The following is a 23,504-nucleotide window of genomic DNA, read 5'->3' as shown; positions in this document are numbered from 1 at the left end:
GAAGTAAGACATCCTTCAACAGCTTTCAGCGGCCCCACTGCGCATGGGATAAAGAGGATGGCTGGATAACCAGAGCCATGAATTAGCAAAGGATCTAGAATGGACATGGGTGAGAAATTAAACCAGAAGGGAAAGAAAAACTTGGGAGGAAGCCGCTGGAGAATGGAGGACTCGGGAAGTACATTAGAATACAGCAAGTAGTCAAAGAAGAGCGTTCAAATTTAAAATTTCATTTTCAGAGGCTCTTCAGTTCTAAGTGATTAAGCTCAACGTGTGGCTGTGGGAATGAGTGGCCACCAGAATCAAAGGGACTAGCTTGCCTGTTTGGGATAGTGGCATTAGCTTAAATGTAGGGACTCACTAAATGTGGGTAAACGATCTCGAGGTGGGTTGGTGGCAATTATGAAAACGACAGAGGTGATACAGCAGAATAAGACACCCTTCAGAGGATCCCAAAACAAACATCTCAATGTAGTTGTGGAGAAGTAGCTAAAGACGAGGGCTGTGGGAGATGAAGCTGTACAAAAGTGGTGTGCTAAGCAGTGTTTTTTTTTCAAAGTGTGGGTTAAAACAGCTTGATAGGCCACATAATCAGTTCAATGACTTGCAACCAGCATTTCCTTTTAAGAAACTAGAAAAGAAGATATCAGAATGCAGGGCACATAGCAGAGATTAATGAGGTTTTGTGAAACTTTTGCTTATTTTATTTATATAATTTTATAAATATTTGTGCATGTTCTAAGTCATGATGTAAAATGCTGCATTTCTTGCTGTGGCCACTGGCAAAAGTTTGAAAAAGATTGCTGAAGAGAACAGCAGGTTCCCTGGCAGTGCCAATCTCTCACATACTTACAGGGGCTGGGCAGGAAACAAAGGCACGACTGGCAAGACCAGTGGCAAATGACAGTGTCCATGCCCTATCTAGGGCAGTCCACCACTGCTTAGTTCCATTTCACTGATGCCGAGTGGGAAAATGCGCCTACTACTACTAGGTTTATCAGTTTTGAAATGAAGAAATCTGGTTTTCTTTGTGAAATCTCTCGCACAGATTTTAATGGTTGGGGAGAAGTTCGGGGCTGGACTTTGCCTGCAGGCTGCCTTTCTGTCGTTTTCAATTAAACGTAAAGAGATGGCAGAGTAGTCTATAAAGAGGACAAAAATAGTTAATAGGGATAAGAAATTCTGTTTACATGGAAAAGGGATGAAAGCATGATGGGACTGGAGGAGAGTTCAACAGTGGAGAAGGACAGAGAAATCCTCATGCGGGAAGCCCACCATAACTTCAACGCCACTCAGTAACACATAAAATGATCCAATGCTAAAGCATTTACATGTCTCCCCCCAAATCCCTTAATCTTTCTGTAATTAAAACAGTTTCCCCCCAACTGTGGAGAGCCAGAGTAGCCCACCCCCTCTAGGGGGATCAGCAGCAAGACTGCTGTGAACTTTGGCTGCATTCCAAGTGAAGTGAAACCATAATAGGGGAATGAATGGGTATGTCTCCGAGAAGAGCAGTCGGACCTAGCGAAAGATAACCAGCTTTCACTGACCTTGCTGCAAGACAGTTGTTAGCTGAGGTATGTTAACTCAAGTATAAGAATTACAACCACAGGCTGTTCTGGGTAACTGCACCCTCCCTCTGCTGTATGTTTTGTGAACATATAAAATAAAGTACTTTGAGGCAGGACGGGGAGGGCAGACCCAACTTACCTGGCATATAGATGGCTGTAGATTGCAAGTAAATTTTAACTTTTTTATAAAACATGACCATAAAAATCCTTATTTTGTGTCTCGGTATGTTAGCAGATATATAAATATTTCATTTATAACACAGCAGTGCTTCTTACATGCCAATAGTTCAGTGAGCAACACCACCATTGTTGTTTAGGGAATGTTTGTCCAATTACTTGAAAACATTACTTTTCCCCCTATATTTTCATTTTTTAAAATGAGAAAACTAAAAAATAAATGCTAACACCAGTGACACAATACATAAATTTCACTGACAACTGACACAAAGATGGACATAATGAAGCATGTCAAAAGCACTATTCCTTAGCCTTAGCCTCAGTCACAGAATATATGCCAGTTAAATGTTTTAAACTGTGGGGAAAAAAGTAAAGAATGTATATGGCAGACATCCCCAACTTTTTACACAGGGGGCCAGTTCACTGTCCCTCAGACCGCTGGAGGGCCACCACATACTGTGCTCCTCTCACTGACCACCAATGAAAGAGGTGCCCCTTTCTGAAGTGCGGCGGGGGGGGGGGGGTAGATAAATGGCCTCAGGGGGCCGCATGCGGCCCACGGGCCCTAGTTTGGGGACGCCTGGTATATGGGCTGGGCAAAGTGACTGACATCTGAAATCCCAGCATTTTGGGAGGTGGAAGTGGGAGGATCACTGGATCCTGGAAGTTTGAGACCAGCCTGGGTAACACAGCGAGACCCTGTCTCTGTGAGAAATAAATAAATTAGCTGGGTGTGGTAGCACAGCTGTAGACCCAGCTACTTGGGAGGCTGAGGTGGGAACACCGCTTAAGTCCAGGAGGCCAAGGCTGCAGTGAGCTGTGATGGCGCTACTACACTCCAGCTTGGGCAACAGAGTGAGACTCTGTATCAAAACAAAGGGGGAAAATATATATATACATATATATATATATATATATATATATATACACACACACATATATGCACATGAATACATTGTTATGTTTTAGCTAAAAGATAAGCTGTAATTGAGAATTTAAAGTTTTTTTATTTGACAGCAAACATCTTAAAGCATGTAAATCTACTGTCTTCTCTCTCATAGATTATTATTTTTTTTTTTTTTGAGATAGGGTCTCACTCTCATTGCCGAGGCTGGAGTGCAATGTTGCCATTTTGGCTTACTGCAGCTAGTTTTTTTTTGTGTGTGTGTATTTTTATTAGAGACAGGGTTTCACCACGTTGCCCAGGCTGGTCTTGAATTCCTGGACTCAAGCAATCCACCCACCTTCGCCTCCCAAAGTGCTGGGATTACAGGCATGAGCCACTGTGCCCAGCCTCTCAGATTAATTTTTGAAATGACACTATATAAATGTAGGAAAGTTGTTATTTATTAAAATTTGTAAAATAGTTCTCGACTTTGATATATAACACACTACTGAAAATATGTTAAAAAGTCAATCTCATTTCCTCAACCTTCTCCAAAATAATGAACCTTTATTATAAAACCACTGTCCCCATCCAGTCACAATTAATTTTACTACAGAATTCTTTTACTATTATTTTTTAGCGGCTGGGTCTCCTTATGTTGTCTAGGCTGTCCTCCAGGGCTCAGGCAATTCTCCTCCCTCAGTCTCCTGAGTAGCTGGAATTATTAGGCATGTGCCACCAATTCCAAATTCAGAATTGTCTTACGCTTCTCTATCATCTGAACCTTGTCCTTCTCTAGATGTCATATTCATTTACGGTCATTGTCTTAAGTAATTATAATTTATTTTAACCTACTTACCTATTGTTGTTCTATTTTTTCCAACTAGCCAGCAGTGGTAGCTAAAAAGTGAGAGGACGCTAATGAAGAACATTGCAGACACAAAGAAAAGAAAAAGGACGTGGAATTTTGCACGTGTATCTGTCAGTTCATTCTGAGGAGGAAAAAAAGAAGTTAATTTTGAAGACAGTCAACCTCTAAAATATAATTTGTAAGTAGTTCTGCCTAAAGATTGTTGAATATATTTTTTAAATTGCCATATATGAAAAATAATAAATTAATATACTCCAAAGCAACAACTGCGAAAGCAAAGAATTGGTATTATCAATCCAACTTGCTTATCTAGGAGCTCAGGAGAGTCATTTAAAACACTGCTCTTAATTTTTTTTTTTTTTTTTTTTATCTTGGCATGGTGGTGTTTACCTGTAATTTCAGCTATTGGGGAGAGTGAGGCAAGAGGGTCACTTGAGCCTAGGAGTTCCAGGCCAGCCTGGGCAATACAATGAAACCCTGTCTCTTTTTTTTTTTTTTTTAAAGTAATACTTTCAGTAATAATGTGAAAAGATGGACTCTTCTACCCAAAATATTTTATTTTGTATTTTATGTATATAGTCAAGCTTTTTCCAGTATCCAACATACATAATCTCCCCATATCTATACTAAAATATTTGCTTTTTTTTTTTTTTTGAGACAGAGTTTCACTCTTGTTACCCAGGCTGGAGTGCAATGGTGCGATCTCGGCTCACCGCAACCTCTGCCTCCGGGGTTCAAGCAATTCTCCTGCCTTAGCCTCCCGGGTAGCTGGGACTACAGGCGTGCGCCATCATGCCCAGCTAATTTTTGTATTTTTAGTAGAGACGGGGTTTCACCTTGTCGACCAGGATGGTCTCGATCTCTTGATCTCGTGATCCACCCGCCTTGGCCTCCCAAAGTGCTGGGATTATAGGCGTGAGCCACCGCGCCTGGCCCTGCTTATTTTAGTTAGATTTGTTGCTAACTAAAAACTAGTTGTGATGTATTTTAAACTTGTCTAATCTCTATTTTCAGAACACCACTGAAAGGCACCCATGCCTTCAGCTGCTTAAATTCCTACACTGTTCATCAGTGTTTCTACAGAGCCTTTGTGGATAGTTAGCGATTCTGATACATAAATTTATAAAAAGGTATTAATGAATGAAACAGCTTCTCTGGTATCCCTTCTTATGACTATATACATTTTAACAGAAGCAAACTAGAGCTTAGAAGAAATCCGTATCTTTAATAAAGGAGGCCTTCAACTATTAGCTCTTAAAATAAACCACATAGGCAAAGCACTTACTCCACCAAAACACGAGGCTGTCCTGCTTGATTTAAAAAGTATTACAGACTAAAAGGTTATTAGCACTAGGTTATGTTATTTCGACAGTAATCTTTTTCTCTTTTTCTCCAGAGTAACCAACATATGTTTCAAACATATCAAGTGAGTCTTCCACCTGGTCATCTTGTGAAGCAAATTTTTATTCAACATATTCATTATAAATGTCATAAAAGAGATCATGAGAATGTCATGGTAATGATGTATTTTACCTTTGAACAACTCTCTGTAGATTTCCTGCGGCAAAGCTTGTGCAAATAGAGACAATATATTAAGAAACCAATTTTTATACAAAAGTATCCTAGTTTTATAAATCCTATTGAAGGAATACTAAGATGTTGCTTTCTTTTTTTTTTTTTTTTTGAGACTGAGTTTCGCCCTTGTTACCCAGGCTGGAGTGCAATGGCGCAATCTCGGCTCACCGCAACCTCCGTCTCCTGGGCTCAGGCAATTCTCCTGCCTCAGCCTCCTGAGTAGCTGGGATTACAGGCACGTGCCACCATGCCCAGCTAATTTTTTGCACTTTTAGTAGAGATGGGGTTTCACCATGTTGACCAGGATGGTCTCTATCTCTCAACCTCGTGATCCACCCGCCTCGGCCTCCCAAAGTGCTGGGATTACAGGTTTGAGCCACCGCGCCCGGCTAAGATGTTGCTTTCTAATGGCCATCTACAACATTTTCTCAAGAAACACAAAAGAGAAAACAGACAAGAACATGTGGCTCTTCAAGCACATTTCCTTTCTTTTTTTTTTTTTTTAATGATACAAGGTATTGGCTGGATACAGTGGCTCATGCCTGTAATCCCAGCACTTTGGGAAGCTGAGGTGGGCAGATCACCTGAGGTTGGGAGTTCGGACCAGCCTGGCCAACATGGTGAAACCCTGTCTCTACTAAGAATACAAAAACTAGCCAGGTATGCTTGCGCACGCCTGTAATCCCAGCAACTTGGGAGGATGAGGCAGGAGAATGGCTTAACCCGTGAGGTGGAGGTTGCAGTGAGCCATGACTGCACCACTGCAGTCCAGCCTGGGCAACACAGCGAGTCTCGGCAAAAAAAAAAAAAAAAAAAAAAAAAAAAAAGATACAAGGGCTCATTAGGGCACCAGAGCTAGGACTAGTCTTGAACTCCTGGCCTTAAGTAATCCTCCTGCCTTGGCATCCTAAAGGGCTGGGACTTATAAGCGTGAGCCACCTGCACCCAGCCTTCAGACACATTTCCAGTCAGTTTTTAAAGCAAAGATTGGTGTCTGGGGAAGAGTAAAATAAAATGTTTTTAGCTAATATTGAAAACAAACTTCTGACTAGCAGTTTCCAAAAACTAGATGTGATGACTTCTTACCACCTTCACTGCTTCTACTTTATTCCAGCCAGGATGCCACAGCAGCCTCTACCATGTGAGCCTGTATGTTGGCACTTGCCCTCTCCCATCTATTCTCAGCTCAGCAATCACAGTGAACCTTGCACAAGTCAAATCATGTCTCTACCTGGCTGCTAGTAAAAGCCACAGTCCTTCCGATACTCTCTAAGTCCCTCTGTCATTTTGGTCCCTCTTGGTCCATTCCTTTGTCTCCTTTCTGCTCATTCTGCCCCAGCCACAGTAGCCTCCTTCTGTTACTAAAACATGGCAGGGACATGTACCATGTTCTCTGTGCCTGAATGCTCTTTTCTCAGATATCCATTAATTCCCTTCAAGTTTTTGTTCAAATCCTACCTTCTAAATGAGGTCTAGCTAACTGTGCTGTTCAATACTGCCACCTGCCCTATCATGCCACCGCCCAATACTTAAATCCCTTACCCTAATCATTACTACTTGTCCCCCTCCTTCTCAAAAGCAAGCTCTACAAAGACAGAACTCTGCCTATTTTTTCAGTGATATACTACGAGTCTCTAGAGGTACTACCTGCCATATAGTAGGTACTCAACACATATTTCTTAAATGAATGAAGAAAAAGGTGGATTTATGTTTACTAATCTTTTTTTTACTCAGAACTAATTCAAAAAAGTTATTCATTCTTTAATAAATCATTACATACAAAAATTGCTAAATTTTCTGATAGAGATATGTGAAATTAAGTAATGTAAATTTCATCTCTCTGGCACTGAATACTTCTGTTTAAATAAGGGTCCCTGAGTATGGTTAGTATGGTGTAAACTGAATAAAGGTACCCAGCTAAAGGGGAAGTGAGAAGACAGAATTCATGAGGCTGACACCATACAGGTAGGGGTGTTCTCTTTCAATATGTGCAAAGGCATTGTAAGTGCTAGCATCCTCTGGTTTTAAATACCCAAACTTTAAACATCGAATCATGCTTAAATCCTTCTAAAATGTAATAGGTATCTCCTCGAAATATAATTGTGCTTGATGACTCAGGGCTTTAATTATATCCCTCCTAACTATGACTATGAGTAGCAAGTTATAGTGAAAAGTACCTGATGTTGGAATAGCCAGATTTTAGTTTAAATTTTGGCTTCCTATGTTATTAAGTATGTGACTTTAGGTAGTTGCATAATTTCTACAATTGGTTTCCAACTCTGAAAACCGAAGTAATAATGACCCTTTCAATAGCCTTCCTTCCTTCCTTCCTTCCCTCCCTCCTCATCTCTCCATCTCTCTCTCTCTTTGACAGAGTCTCGCTCTGTCGCCAGGCTGGAGTGCAGTGCTGCAATCTTGGCTTACTGCAACCTCCGCCTGCTAGGTTCCAGCCATTCAACTGTCTCAGCCTCCCGAGCAGCTGGGACTACAGGCATGTGCCACCACACCCGGCTAATTTTTGTATTTCTAGTAGAGATGGGGTTTCACCATGTTCTGGCCAGGATGGTCTTGATCTTTTGACCTCATGATCCGCCCGCCTCGGCCTCCCAAAGTGCTGGGATTACAGGCGTGAGCAACCGCACCTGGCCCTATTTTCTATATTCCTGATGGTCTGGTATCTGGGGCCTCACCAACGAGAGAGAAACTGCCCCTTCCAGGGCTAGCCAGTTCTTAAGAGCAAGGAAACCACTCACCCAGGAGCACGTCTTTCATACGCAAACTAAACAATCCAGATGCTACACTGAGAACCATTTCTTCTATCTGGCTTTTATACTCCAGAAGGCAGCAGTCCTCTGCCTTCATCATCTCAGGACCAGGTACAAGACAACTAGAGGTAGCCCCGATACCTGAGTCCTCTGCAATTCCTTGAGCCAGCCAATCCGAAATCTACTTACTCTGCCTTCCCTACAAGAACCACAATAAAGCTTGGGCTCCCACCTGGTGCTTCCTATCCTGGGGCCCCTTCCTCTTTGCACTGTGAGTAATAAACTATCTTCTCAGTGGCAACTGTCTCCTGATCTGCTGGCCTCACCATACCTGAATAATAACAAAACCTGTATTTTAAAACACCTTCACAAGGTTTTTAGGAAGAGTAGATGTAAAAGTACTTTTTAACCACAATAATCTCTCTTCCAAAATCAGAGATTTAAAGGTAAAAATGAAAACAATTGAAGTGCCAGATGAAAAAATAGGACAGTATCTGTATAAATTTATATGGAATAGGCAACAGACAGGTATCATATATGAAAAGAACTGCTTAAAAAATGTAAAACTTTGACGTGACAAAAACAAAACAAAACAAAACAGGATTGTAAGACATAAACAGAAAACCCAGGCCAGATGTAGTGGCTCACACCTGTTATCCCAGTACTTTGGGAGGCTGAGGTGGATGGATCACCTGAGGCCAGGAGTTCAAGACCAGCCTGGCCAATATGGCAAAATCCCACCTCTACTAAAAATACAAAAATCAGCCAGGCATGGTGGTGCATGCTACTCAGGAGGCTAAGGCAGGAAAAACTCTTGAACCCAGGAAGCAGAGGTTGCAGTGAGCCAAGACTGTGCCACTGCACTCCAGCCTGGGTGACAGAGTAAGATTCCATCTCAAAATAACAACGACAACAACAAACCCCAGAAAATGTGAAAAAAACATTTGCAACCCATCACAGAAAAAGGATTAATATCTTTAGGATTGTCTCACATATTCTGGATAGGAGTCCTTTGTGAGGTATATGCATTGTAAATATCTTCTCCCAGTCAGTAGCTTGCCTTTTCACTCTAAAAGTCACCTTTTTTATAAAAAGTTCTTTATTTTAATGAAGCCCCATTTATTGATTTTTTTTTTCATGGTTAGTGATTGCTATGTTCAATGTAAGAAATCCTCATTTGGGCCAGGCGTGGTGGCTTACGCCTGTAATCCTGGCACTTGGAGAGGCCAAGGCAGGCAATCACCTGAGGTCAGGAGTTTGAGATTAGCCTGGCCAACATGGTGAAACCCCATCTCTACTAAAAATACAAAATAAATTAGCTAGGTGTAGTGGTGCACACCTGTAGTCCCAGCTACTCGAGAAGCTGAAGCAGGATAATCACCTGAACCCTGGAGGCAGAGGTTGCAGTGAGCTGAGGGTGTGCCATTGTACTCCACCCTGCGTGACAAGAACGAAACACCATCTCAAAAAAGAAAGAAAAAAAGAAAGAAATCCTCATCTAACTCAAGGTCAAGAATAAAGATTAGTGGCTGGGCAGGGTGGCTCACACTTATAATCCCAGCACTTTGGGAGGTTGAGGCAGGAGGATTATTTGAGCCCAGGACTTATAGACCAGCCTAGGCAACATGGTGAAACTCCATCTCTACAAAAAATACAAAGATTAGCCAGGTGTGCTGGTGCCCGCCCGTGGTCCCAGCTACTTGGGAGCCTGAGGCACAAGGATTGCTTGAGCCTGGGAGATTGAAGCTGCAGTGAGCTGTGATTGCGCCACTGCGCTCCAGCCTGGGAGACAAAGTGGGACCCTATCTCAAAAAACAAAACACAAAAGAATAAAGATTAGTATCTTTAATATAAAAAAAACTCTTTCATGTGTAAATAGAAAAACCTACTAGAAACAGGCAAATAACGCAATAGAAACTTCACAAAAAAGACAAGCTAGCGGCTAGCAAAGCATATCCTCATTAAGTATAAGCAAAATATTTTACTCTGCTCATAAATTCGCAGGCACTGTACTTAAGAAAGGGAGAGGGCTAGGTGTGGTGGTTCAAGCCTGTAATCCCAGCACTTTGGGAGGTGGACAGATCACCTGAGGTCACGAGTTCGAGACCAGCCTGACCAACATGGAGAAATCTTGTCTCTCCAAAAAAAAAAAAAAAAAAAGAAAGAAAGAAAGAAGAAAGAAAAGAAAGAAAGAAAAGAAAGAAAGAAAGATAGAAAGGGAGAGAATAAAGAGAGAAAATGAGGAGATGAAGGGTCTAAACCATGCCTGTGATATTAGGAATAGAAATGATTTGAGGCACAGAGTTGGAAAAAACAAACTTAAAAACATCTGACTGCTTTCCATGTATTTACACTATGTATTTTAATCTTTACATCAATCCTATAAGTTATTACCTCACTTTTAAAAATGAAAGAACAAACAGTCTAAAGTTTAAGTATCTTCTTTCTGGCTATTCATTCAGCAAATATTTACTGAACACCTACTGTGTGTTGGCCAACATTCTGGGTGATTGAGAAACATAAATAAACAAGACAAATGAAGATTCTTGCTCTCATGGAGCTTAGATTCTGGCAAATAAATACACACATGGCATTTACATATAAACAAGGCTTTTTTTTTTTGAGACGGAGTCTTGATCTATCGCCAGGCTGGAGTGCCGTGGCGCCATCTTGGCTCACTGCAACCTCTGCCTCCCAGGTTCAAGCAATTCTACTGCCTCAGCCTCCCAAGTAGCTGGGACTACAGGCATGAGCTACCACGCCTGGCTAATTTATTTGTATTTTTTAAATAGAGTCGGGGTTTCACTGCGTTAGCCAGGATGGTCACAATCTCCTGACCTTGTAATCCACCTGCCTCAGTATCCCAAAGTGCTGGGATTACAGGCATGAGCCACCACACCTGGCCATGAAGTTCATTTTTTTTTCCTAGTATACCACGCTAATTCTATACTTCAGTGCTAATTCTATACTTCAGTTTCATAAGGGAGTAAAAATAATTCCGAGATGCTATTCGTTTTTTGTTTTGTTTTGTTTTGTTTTGTTTTTGAGACGGAGTTTTGCTCATTACCCAGGCTGGAGTGCAATGGCACAATCTCGGCTCACCGCAACCTCCGCCTCCTGGGTTCAAGCAATTCTCTTGCCTCAGCCTCCTGAGTAGCTGGGACTACAGGCACTCACCACCATGCCCAGCTAATTTTTGTATTTTTAGTAGAGACGGGGTTTCACCATGTTGAACAGGATGGTCTCGATCTCTTGATTTCGTGACCCACCCACCTCGGCCTCCCAAAGTTCTGGGATTATAGGCGTGAGCCACCGCGCCCGGCTGATGCTATTAGTTTTTCTAGCCTGGAAACTGACAGAATTGTACAGATTTTGTTCCCAGTCAATCAGATAAACATAGAAAAGAACAGTGAAAGGAAAGTGAGGGTGGTTTCCGACGTGCTGATTCTTATGGTGTCTTCCTCATGTTTGTTGGTTTAGTAAATAGCAACTGGAAACGGGATTGGACTCAGGCCATGTTGAGAGCTAGGGCTAGGAACAGCAACTGTGAATGCCACAGGAGTACACGTAATAACCCAGAAACACGCTACAGAGAACCAACAGTGAGACAGCCCAGGATTGAATCTATATTTAAAGGGCTAAAGGGGAAAGAGAAAGGAATGAATATTATCTTGAAACTTAAGGAGACAGTTTAAATGAAGGAGAAAGTTTTTATTTACTTTGAAATTATTTCTTGGCTGGGCATGGTGGCTCGTGCTCGTAATCCCAGCACTTTGGGAGGCCGAGGTGGGTGGATCACTTGAAGTCAGGAGTTGGAGACCAGCTTGGCCAACCATGGTAAAACCCTGGCTCTACTGAAAATACAAAAATTAGCTGGGCATTGTGGTGGGCACCTGTAAACCCAGCTACTTGGGGAGGCTGAGGCAGGAGAATCACTTGAACCCAGGAGGCAAAGGTTACAGTAAGATGAGATCACACTAGTACACTGCAGCCTGGGTGACCGAGTGAGACTCCATCCAAAAAAAAAAAAAAAATTAAATTAAATAATTTCTAGATTTTATTAAAATGGTACATGCACAGAGAAATTAAACTAATTAAATTAAATTAGTGCTAAAAAGCTATTAATGAAAACAGCAGTTCTCCCACTTCCAAGAGGCAGTTACTTTCAATGTTTTTGGTAGTTTCCTCCCAAAAATATATACTTCCATACCAGAAACATTTTAAAGCTGTATTTATCTGGCTGGGTGTGGTGGCTCAAGCCTGTAATCCCAGCACTTTGGGAGGCCGAGGCGGGTGGATCACGAGGTCAAGAGATCGAGACCATCCTGGCCAATATGGTGAAACCCCGTCTCTACTAAAAATACAAAAATTAGCTGGGCGTGGTGGTGTGCGCCTGTAGTCCCAGCTACTTGGGAGGCTGAGGTGGAAGAATTGCTCGAACCCAGGAGGCAGAAGTTGCAGTGAGCCGAGAATGGTGCCACTGTACTCCAGCCTGGCGCCTGGCGACAGAGTGAGACTCTGTCTAAAAAAAAAAAAGCTATATTTATCTGTTTGAATACATTACTATTTGTCCATGTTATACAAAATTTGAAGGATAACTGTAAAAAGCATGTGTCCCTTTAAGTGCCCTTCCCAAAGGCAACCACCATTAGGAATTTTTTACTGCATTCTTCCAGGTAAGACATATACAAATATATACACGTTATTTTGCTGTGCAGCATACTATATGCATTCTTCTGTGCCTTGTTTTCTTCACATTAATAATAGATCTCAAAGATCACATTATTCATTATGAAGAGTTCCTTATTCTTTCTTAAGCTGCATTGCATTCTTTTGTATACCTATATCATTGTTTAAGGAGACCTCACTTGATAAGACATTTTACTGTTTTCATTCATTTGCCATTTTAAGAAATGTTGTAAAATCTATAAAGACAGGAAGCAGTTTAGTGGCTGCCTGAGGCTGAGGCAACCACTAAACTGCTTCCTGTCTTTATGAATTATATTACCATAAAATTGCAATAAGTCTCACTGACTCAAAGAAAAGCAATTTACTTCCCTAAAATTAACATGTCTTTGTGAGAATATAGGTGAAAATAATTTGGATCACTAAAAGAGGCTCGCTATATCCTGTTTAATATATGTTTATTTACAAATAAACATTTGTACATGAAGGTAAATTGTAGCCTATCTGTCCTCTGATCCATTATAAATTCTAACTTGTAAAATTAAACTAAAGTATATCTACTTGTCATAAAAAATGAAGTAATTTGTTAGAAAGATAGCATCTGAAAGTCTTAAATACATGTTTCAAGATACAAAAAAAGACTTACCGTCCAAAATTTTATAAAGTACTCTAAAACTGTTGCAGCCACGAAAAGGCAATATAATAGAGAATACAACAAAAACAGCAGGAAGAATTTGTAATTAGAAAATCCCACACAGTTATTCACCCTGGAAAAATAAAGAAAGCCACATTGTAAAAGTATGACAAATCACAAATTCACAGAAATAGAAAGTAGGATGGGGGTTGCCAGAGGCTGATGTGGTCGGGGGATGGAGAGCTCTTCAGTGCAACACAATTTCAGTTTTGCAGGATGATAAAGTTCTGTAGATTAACTGCACAACAATTTAAACATACTTAACACTACTGAACTGTACCCTAAGAAATGGTTAAGACGGTAAATCTAGCCAGGCGCGGTGGCTCAAGCCTGTAATCCCAGCACTTTGGGAGGCCGAGGCGGGTGGATCACAAGGTCGAGAGATCGAGACCAACCTGGTCAACATGGTGAAACCCCGTCTCTACTAAAAATACAAAAAATTAGCTGGGCATGGTGGCGCGTGCCTGTAATCCCAGCTACTCAGGAGGCTGAGGCAGGAGAATTGCCTGAACCCAGGAGGCGGAGGTTGCGGTGAGCCGAGATCGTGCCATTGCACTCCAGCCTGGGTAACAAGAGCGAAACTCCGTCTCAAAAAAAAAAAAAAAAAAAAAAAGACGGTAAATCTTAAGAGAGTCTCGCTCTGTTGCCCAGGCTGGAGTGCAGTGGTGGGATCTCGGCTCACTGCAACCTCTGCCTCCCAGGTTCAAGCGATTCTCCTGTCTCAGCCTCCTGAGTAGCTGGGACTACAGGTACCCACCACAACACCTGGCTGATTTTTGTATTTTTAGTAGAGATGGGGTTTCAGCATGTTGCCCAGGTGGCTTTTAAAATAATTAAAATGTAATAATTTAAAAAGACAAATTGGGTTGGTACAGTGGTTCATGCCTGTAATCCTAGTACTTTGGAAGGCCAAGTCAGGTGGATTGCTTGAGTCTAGGAGTTCAAGACCAGCTGGGCAACACGGTGAAATCCCGTCTCTATTAAAAATACAAAAAATTAGCCAGGCATAGTGGTGCATGCCTGTAGTCTCAGCTACTTGAGACTGAGGTGAGAAAATCACCTGAGCCCAGAATATCGAGGATGCAGTGAGCCAAGATCATGCCACTATACTCCAGCCTGGGCAACCAGAGACCCTGTTTCCAAAATAAAATAAAACAAATCAAAGAAACACTAAAAAAGACAAATCAGAAAACTTAATCATTATTACCTATAAATGGGTCATTTGGGAAGTTGAGAGGGGTGTCTTAACTGTGAATGTGTGTATTTAATAAATTCTATAAGGAATGTGGAATTTTAATGTTAATTCTTAATACAGTGTTATTTGGTTTAACGTCAGCAGGCATTTTTAAAGGAAACCATTTAATATAAATGTGTACATACAAATATATGCATATATATAAAGAGCTTAATCTTAATACCTATGAGTAAACTGGACTTCAAATTTTAGGAATACTGAAGTTACTCTAAATTCTCTTTCCCACCCCCTTACGCAATTTCTTCTATTTTTTAATACATACCAAGGACAATGATGATCCATCTTAAGAACACATCTAGGAAACAAACAAGCATAAGAAAATCTATGCAGAAAAATTCTTCTAATTCTAACTTAACTTCTCATAATTTTCTTTTATTTGACTTAAAATTTTCCCTTTACAACTACATCTTAAGAGAATCAACCCAGAAACTAGGTTAGTGATAATTTATGATACTTCCACACAATGTTCATAGGTTAAAAAGTCCTAATTTTTACACTTGGGAATTCAGCTGAACATATTCACCTGCCTTAGACCATATCAAATGATACTTTAATATTCAGATCTGGGCTGGGCACGGTGGCTCGTGCTATAGTCCCAGCACTTTGGGAGGCCAAGGTGGTAGAATCATTTGAAGTCAGGAGTTTGAGACTAGCCTGGCTGACATAGTGAGACCCTGTCTTGAAAAACAAAATTCCTATAGGGGGCACAGTACTTGGTATACGACAGGTCCAGCTAACAAATTAGCTGAAGGAGATAAAATATAATACAGATGGCCCCTGTTATTTTAAACATATGCAAGTAATAAAAACAAACGTTTAGAAGGAAATAGGCCAAAATGTTAACACTGATGGGCTTGGAGATGTTTTTTTCCACATCCTCTATAAAATTTTATCCAATGCATAAGTACTACTATATTCTGTAATAAAAGAAAAAAAAAAAATCAAACCCCAAATTTGCCTCCCTACTAAAATATGTGTTTTTTTTGTTGTTGTTTTTTTTTTTTTTTTCTGAGACCAAGTCTTGCTCTGTCACCCAGGCTGGAGTGCTGTGGCACGATCTCAGCTCACTGCAACCTGTTTCCTGGGTTCACACGATTCTTCTGCCTCAGCCTCCCAAGTAGCTGGGACTACAGGTATGCATGCACCATCAAGCCCAACTGATTTTTTTTTTTTTTGGTATTATTAATGGAGATGGGGTTTCACCATATTGAGCAGGATGGTCTTGAACTCCAGCCTCTCAAAGTGCTGGGATGACAGGGGTGAGCCACCTCACCCAGCTATGCATTTTATATTTATATGAAGTTAGACCACAGATTATCTCAAATAACATAATAAAATGAGTAATCTAATACTCAGAAAGTTAACTTGTGTTACTAAAAGTCAAGGATTAGCTGGATTCCCAAACTAGTGATCTTTCCTTCAACATACTATCTCCTTACATGTGCTCAAAGACTGAATTTTTTCAAATTTTTCTGGGAAGTCACCGATAGTAATTGAAAATAATAATGAAATTGCCATGGTGGTTTCTTTTAGGTTTTAACATCAACATCAATAATAAAAATAAAACTGTCATCATGGCCTTCTTAATCCAAGAAATAAAGTTATCTTTCTCAAGGGCTTTATTAATACTTGTTCATCAATATTATATTAAGCACAAGGAAGACAGCATAAAGCTCAAGAAAATTCTATTAACTGGTATAGGAACTGTTATCAAAGATAATTTGTGAGTATATTCCAGCTTTTATCAATACTTTTGTCTGCCCTGTATGCACAGTAAATAATGGGAGAGGATGAAGTGTTCTTGTCAAATGTAAAGCATATAAAATGTTCCTTCCCCTTGTACTCTCCCATGACTGATTTCCATGACTAGATAAATATTAAGCATACATGTGAGTAACACTTACGAGTCACATGCTGAGCAGTGATGTGCCCGATCAGGTTTAATCAGCTGACATTTTTCACAATATCTGATAGCTGTGTGAAAGAAGTAAAAGGAAGATGTTGAACGATGTACAAATTTAACAAATTTGACATTAAAACCTGCTTTTTTTTTTTTTTTTTGAGACAGAGTTTCTCTTGTTATGTAGGCTGGAGTGAAATGGCACAATCTTGGTTCACTGCAACCACCACTTCCTGAGTTCAAGTGACTCTCTTGCCTCAGCCTCCTGAGTAGCTGGAATTACAGGCATGTGCCACCACACATGGCTAATTTTGTATTTTTAATAGAGATGGGGTTTCTTCATGTTGGTCAGGCTGGTCTCCAACTCCCGACCTCCAGTGATCCATCTGCCTTGGATGCCCAAAGTACTGGGATTACAGGCGTAAGCCACCCGGCCAAAACTTGCTTTTTTTTTTTTTAAATAAATAATTTCTGGGTAATTGACAACTAAAAATTTTAAAACAATACCAAAATGTATTATACTAGACAGCTTCTCAAATCAAAATGTCAAGAGATAAAAGAGAATATCAGAATATGATCTGTCCAGCAATTTTTAGATGAAAAGTAGATGCGAGGCAAATAAATGACTTGTACAAGGTCAAACACCAGGATGAGAAGCATAATTAGACCAGAACTCAAGATTTAATAAGTCCCAAGTCCAGTGTTTTTTTAAATTATGCCACAATGCCTATGGTATTTCAAAATTTAGACTTTAAGGCATCTTGTGGGATTCTGTTTTGAAATTCTGAAATACCTTTATAAAAAAACAAAAAAACCTACCACTTTTTATCTGCCATCCCTACTCCAGATAAACAGTAAAATTGTGAATTTATTTTTGAATAAAAACTCTAAAATGTTTTCCACTAAATCCTAGTATCTACTACTGTTGCCCAATACATATGTTCATTTAAAACGTATAAAACACCTGCTAGGTGCCAGATATTGCTTATGCTTTCATGGACCTTTCATTTTACAGGAAGAGATGGAGAGTAATAAATAAGTCAACAAAATAAACAGTGTATTAGACAGTGATAGTATAGATAGCAGGGAAGGAAACATTGGGGAATTGTAATTTTAGAAACATATGAGAAAAATGAAATTGAAAGAAGCAAGTTAGTGAGACATGTCCATCAGGGAGAAAGAGAATTTTTTTTTTTTTTTTTGAGATGGAGTGTTGCTGTGCCACTCAGGCACAATAAGCAAATGATCACCACATGGTGGTGTTAGAATTCCACGGCTAAAAATAACAGTTGAAAGGACAGTACAGAAAAAATGGGGTAATAGGGTAAGGTACCTTTGTGAGGTTAAGACATAAGAGAAAACAAATGTGGAAAGAAGAACAGCAATCATACCAGGATACAAAAATTGAAGCATAATACTACAGCAAAACACAAGAGGAAAGTGTTTCAAGAAGGCAAAATGACAAAAAGCCTAGGGAGAATGAAAGCTGCTACCTGGAATTCACTAGAAAGGAAGTAAGGCCCTAGATACAGACCACCTAAAAGATTTATAATCAAGGGAAAATAAAATACTAGGCCAGGCACAGAGGCTCACGCCTGTAATCCCAGCACTTTGGGAAGCCGAGGCGGGTAGATCACTTGAGGCTAGAAATTTGAGACCAGCCTAGCCAACATGGTGAAACCCATCTCTACTAAAAATACAAAAATTAGCCGGGTGTGGTGGCATGTGTCTGTAATCCCAGCTACTCAGGAGGCTGAGGCAGGAGACTGCTTGAATCCTGGAGGCAGAAGTTGCAGTGAGCTAAGACTGCACCATTGTACTCAAGCCTGGGCGACAGAGCAAGACTCCATCTCAAAAAAAAATAATAAATAAAAAATTTACTGGAAATGTATTATTACATGCAAATGAGAGGGGAGACTCTCTCGCCTCCTTCAATTTCACCTCCTCCCTCCTCTCTTTTCCAGATGGAAAGGAGGGTGAAGAAGGAAAAATAAAATAAAATACCAAAGAGCTGGGAAAATAACTAAAAATAGTTCCCAGCGTCTCTGCTATCTGTTAACCTTGAAAAGCTGCAAATAAATGCTATCTCTGCCAGCTGGAGCCCGTCACTGGTTTATGCCCCCACATCTCCACAGACCAGGCTCCCTCCTGGAAGCCCCTCTGCCAATAAACAGCTTGCTACTTTTGTCTTGTCTCTGTAAGCCCCACTCCCTTGCTGGTTCCCACTTGTGCCGCATATGAATTAGCAAATCAATGAAGCCAAAAGATTTTAAGGTCAGATGTCCAGCGAATGGACAATAACATAGTTCCACCTCAGTTTCCCCTTTAGCACTGTAATCCTATAAAAGGGGGAAAAAGGTGCAACTTGGGTAGCCTGGTAAATAAGCTGGGAGCCTCCTGCAGCTCCTGGCTGAAGAAAAAAACCACTTCCTTCCTCAGTTCAGTGTTCGAGAGGTTTGTTCCCCGCCAATCCTGCTACACAAAGAGCTATGCTAAGTACTTTACATATATTGTCTCATTTAATATTTCCACTAACCCGGTCATGTAAATACTATTATCCTTATCTTAAAATGAGGAAGTTAGTGCTTAGAAAGTTTACGTGACTTGCACTGCATTAGTAAGGTTTGAAAAGCTGGGGTTTGATCTGTAATCCAGGTTTTCATTCTATACTGCATCAGTTATGCAAAAAGGGTGATCAGTCGAATATCCCCTCCTAAAATTTTTTAGACACTTTAAATTTTCTTCAGTCACAATTTGTACATAGTTACACAAAGGTAATTTTGTGTTGGAGTTTAGAAGCTTAGTGGGTTGAAGAGGCAGACCACCTGGACTTAAACACCTGTTGTTTTTTTTATACCAGCTGTACGACTTTGAACAAGTTACTTACTCACTGTGCCTTAGTTTCCTCATCTGTAAAATGGAAACTATAGTGAACACTTCATAAGGTTGTTGTGAAGTCCAAATGAGTTCACACATGTAAACAGAATAACTGTTAAGCTGCAATCATTACCTGGTATTTAAATCAATTAATGAGGTATATAATATATAATTTAAAACAATTTCCTAAAAACCAAAAAATTAAAAATAAACAAAATAAAGCCATTTCCTGTATTTAAATGACCAGCCACTCATATTCTCTTCGATGTCATAAGATTACAAGCTAGGAACAAGAAGCTGTTGTTATGGTCCTGGATCTCAATGGAGGCGTTAGTACAGAGGAAACACCAAGGGCTTTAGAACTAGACAAACCTGAGCTCACAGCCTGACTCTCAGAATATTAGCCTTATACATCTGAACAAGTTTCTTCCTATTTGTGTCTTTTACTGTTCCCCATTGTTTAGCACATACTTGAATTTTTTTTATTACTCAGTGATGACACACAATACTCAAATTCAGACTTCCAAATGACAGTTTACTAATAATTAAAAATTTTAGCCATGAAAGTTGAGTTGGGGGAGAAAAACAAGTACAGAAGAGATTCATATTAAAGTGAGCCCCTTAAATAATTTATATTGATTTATTTATATATTTATCTATTTCTGCATCTGAAATACCACAGTAAGAAAACCAGGAAAGTCTTTTTGCTAGTTATTATTTATCGCAATCACAGTATCCATGTAATAGTCAAACCATGCAAATATATCCAGGCAGAAATAAACATATTTTAAAAAATCATTTGAAAAGGCAAGCTTAAGATTTCTTATTCTTACTTTTTGAAGCTGATGTGGTATAGATAGGTAAAGCTCTTGCTGCTCTTCTCAAAATGTCTTGTTGTCTTTCTTGGCTGAATTCTTTTTCATAACGTTCCTTTTCAGAATTGGATAAATAGAACTATAAAAGGAAAGAGAACCATTAAACTTTTTAACTTCCATGATGTTCATTATCATGCTCAGAAGAAGTTTTATCCAGAACAGAAAAAGAAAACCAAAAAATATTTTATGAAGGCAAAACTTGTCTTCAAACTTCTTAACTACCAAGTAGATAAATCACGTATATTTTAACAAAACTACATACCTTTGGCATATTAAAAAGTATTTGGGCCGGGTGTGGTGGCTCATGCCTGTAATCCCAGCACTCTGGGAGGCTGAGGTGAGCGGATCACATGAGGTAGGGAGTTAGAGACCAGCCTGACCAACATGAAGAAACCCCGTCTCCATAAAAATACAAAAACATTAGCCAGGCATGGTGGCGCGTGCCTGTAATCCCAACTACTCAGGAGGCTGAGGCAGAAGAATCGCCTGAACCCAGGAGGCCGAGGTTGCAGTGAGCTGAGATTGCACCATTGTACTCCAGCCTGGGTAACAAGGGCAAAACTCCGTCTCAGAAAAAAAAAAAAAAAAAAAAAATCTGCCCGTTCCACACCAGATGGCAAAGAACATGTTTTTGCATCTTTGTCTTTCACAAATAAAATTACATTTCTACACAAGAAAGGCTTAATATATAGTCTCCATTAGTAAAAATTTTAGTTGTTTAAAAGTTGCTGTCAAGAGATTTTTAATTTTTGGAAGAATGTCCAAAGATTTACTTGCTTTGGGTGAGAGGCTAAATCACAGGCATGGGATCCCACTAATTTTTAGCCAAATGTCTCAAGAAAGTCAATGAGTCATTTTTTTTAAAAAACCATTTTTAGCTTTTAAAAAGGTGACCCACAGGACTAATTTCACCCGAATTATCAAGGACTGTCAGGGCAAGCATAGTCGCCTCTTTTCAGGGAGAGATTTCTTTATAGTGTCGTTTCTTGTTTTCATTTCTAAGTGTTTGTTCCCATGTGCGGCCAGCCTCTGGTTCATTTTCTTAATAGTATTTTTCCTTCAGAGTTCTTGTTTAATTGTTCTTTTCATATGTTATCCCAACATCTCAAGGATCCTAAGTTTTAGACCTCAATTTCATGTTACCAGGAACTGCAAGTTTCTATCAGTCTTTACTTCACAGATTTTTTTTTAAACTAAGAATTGCTTGAGACTTGCTCTTCATTGTGTTTTACATTTTACTAACACTATTCCTCAATTTTCATTTACTTGCAGGGTTCTGCTTAAAAAGCCCTATCATGACTTTTCATGTTTAACGAGTATTTGGTCTAGTTGCTAACTCAAATACCAAAATGTCTCCTCCTTTTGCTGCCCCATCCATCATTGCTAATAGTATTAGCTTAACAACTGGTATTCTGCTATAAACAAGGCAATAACTTGGCATAGTAGAGAGAGCTCTGAGTTGAAGAAACTGTGATTCTAAGAGACTTAGGCAATTTTCTAAGACTGCAGAACTACTGGCAGAGCCAACAGTAAAATACAGGTCTTCTGTGTTCTACTCTGGTGCATTTTCCTCTACATTACAATTTAAAATAAATGCTTTTGCTTTTTACGGATTATTACTCTATGCTAACTAAAACATCAAGCTTTAGGAAATAGAAGAGTCTGTTTAGATTACCTAGCTCGGCTTCTACAATCATATTGTGATGGCACAAGAAACCCCCAAATTACTTATGGGGGAAAAGAAGCAACATGGACAGATGAACAGGACAATAAGAAGTCAGGAAAGACTCACATAATCTTAAAGATGAAAAAGTCTTAAAGACAATGGAGGTCCCTTATCTAACCTTCCATCAAAAGCAGGGACCTTCAGACATTCTGACAGATCGGGCCCCACTCGAATACTTTCAGAGAAATATTTTTCAATTTTGCAAGATGGCATGTTTTCTTTTAAGAGACTTTTGTTAGTAAGTTCTTTGCTGACATTATGGGTCTCTTGCATATTCACAGTAGAGTATAAAATCACATGGTAACATGTTAAACATGTTTGAATGGAAGATGTTCTAACCAAATTTCGCAGATTCCTTATAAAATTTCAACATACTGGCTGGGCAAGGTGGCTCATGCCTGTAATCCAAGCACTTTGGGAAGCCGAGGCAGGTGGATCATGAGGTCAGGAGTTCAAGAACAGTCTGACCAACATGGTGAAACCCTGTCTCTACTACAAATACAAAAATTAGCCAGGCGTGGTGGCACATGCCTATAATCCCAGCTACTCAGGAGGATGAGGCAGGAGAATCACTTGAACCTGGGAGGCAGAGTTGAGACTGCACCACTGCACCCCAGCCTGGGCGAAAGAGCAAGACTCCAACTCAAAAAAAAAAAAAAAAAAAAAAAATCAACATATTTCCCTGGGTTGTCCTATTCCTAGTCTGCAATAGGCCTGTATCCCAGGCCTTAGGCCTCTCCACTGCTACTCAACATCATTACTTTTCCTTACGAAAGAAGGTTGTAAAATTATAAAAAGCTTAAACCAAATGAAAATTTCAAGAGACATCGGAATTTTACATTAGTAATAGAACAAAACAAAAATTCAAATAGATTGTAAAATTTGAATTAGTACTAGAAGTTTGTCTTTCCATTCAAAAGTAGTGAACAGAATTAAAACTTTGAAATGATATTATTATCTTAAATTCAGTGTTCAGACAGTTCTACTTAAATGTATATTAAATGCCAATTTAGAGTGAGGTGCTGTCCCAGATTTCAGAGATTCAAAGATGAATTACAAACAATCCTTGCCTTGAAAAATCGTATTTCTATAGTCTAGTAGGAAAGCCATGTAAAAAAAAAATTACAAAACATAAATCAGCATAAAGTACAACATTAATAATATATTACAAGGTATGATAAAAGCTCCCTTGGGATGTAGTGAGAGATAGCAAATAAAGTTTTTTGAAGGTAGTGTACCTAAGTTTTGAAAGATAAATGGGAATCTTCCAGAAAGATAGAGAAAAGAAAATCTTGGCAAAAGGAATAGCATACAGAAAGCACAAGGATGTGAAAATTATTCAGTATATTCAGCTCAATACACTGCTTGAGTATAGAGTTCCATGAAGAAACAACGAAGATTAAGTTAGTAAGATTTTAGTTCATGAAGGGACTTGGTGTATCATGCAAATGAACATGAGCTTTATCTTACAGCTAATTGGCAAACTCCGTAGGATTACAGTCAGAGAAGTGATGAGACTCTATTTTCTTTTAGAAAAGATGACACTTGGTGATGGGAGATGCCTATCAGCTATTCACATGCTACTTCCTCCTCACCCTTCCTTCATTTAAGTCTTTATCAATCTGCCTGTTATATACAAGGTCTGA

The 23,504-nt window shown here is 39.6% G+C and overlaps 1 protein-coding gene across 5 annotated transcripts in view; it reads right to left on the bottom strand.

The window, feature by feature from the left end:
- The window catches only part of ZDHHC20 (zDHHC palmitoyltransferase 20), a 73,831-nt gene that overhangs the window by 13,046 nt on the left and 37,281 nt on the right, over positions 1–23,504 (bottom strand). For all 5 annotated transcript variants that reach the window (XM_039473380.2, XM_039473384.2, XM_039473383.2 and 2 more), the window contains exons 4-8: positions 20,091–20,211; positions 16,385–16,454; positions 14,743–14,775; positions 13,178–13,298; positions 3,494–3,626 (exon numbers count right to left, since the gene is read on the bottom strand). In XM_039473380.2, coding sequence (XP_039329314.1) covers positions 3,494–3,626; positions 13,178–13,298; positions 14,743–14,775; positions 16,385–16,454; positions 20,091–20,211 — 478 coding nt within the window. The remainder of the gene's footprint in view (positions 1–3,493; positions 3,627–13,177; positions 13,299–14,742; positions 14,776–16,384; positions 16,455–20,090; positions 20,212–23,504) is intronic.

Source organism: Saimiri boliviensis, chromosome 16, assembly GCF_048565385.1.
Source record: "Saimiri boliviensis isolate mSaiBol1 chromosome 16, mSaiBol1.pri, whole genome shotgun sequence".
In the NCBI taxonomy this organism is placed as follows: domain Eukaryota; kingdom Metazoa; phylum Chordata; class Mammalia; order Primates; family Cebidae; genus Saimiri; species Saimiri boliviensis.
This window is presented reverse-complemented; position numbering and strand designations above follow the sequence as displayed.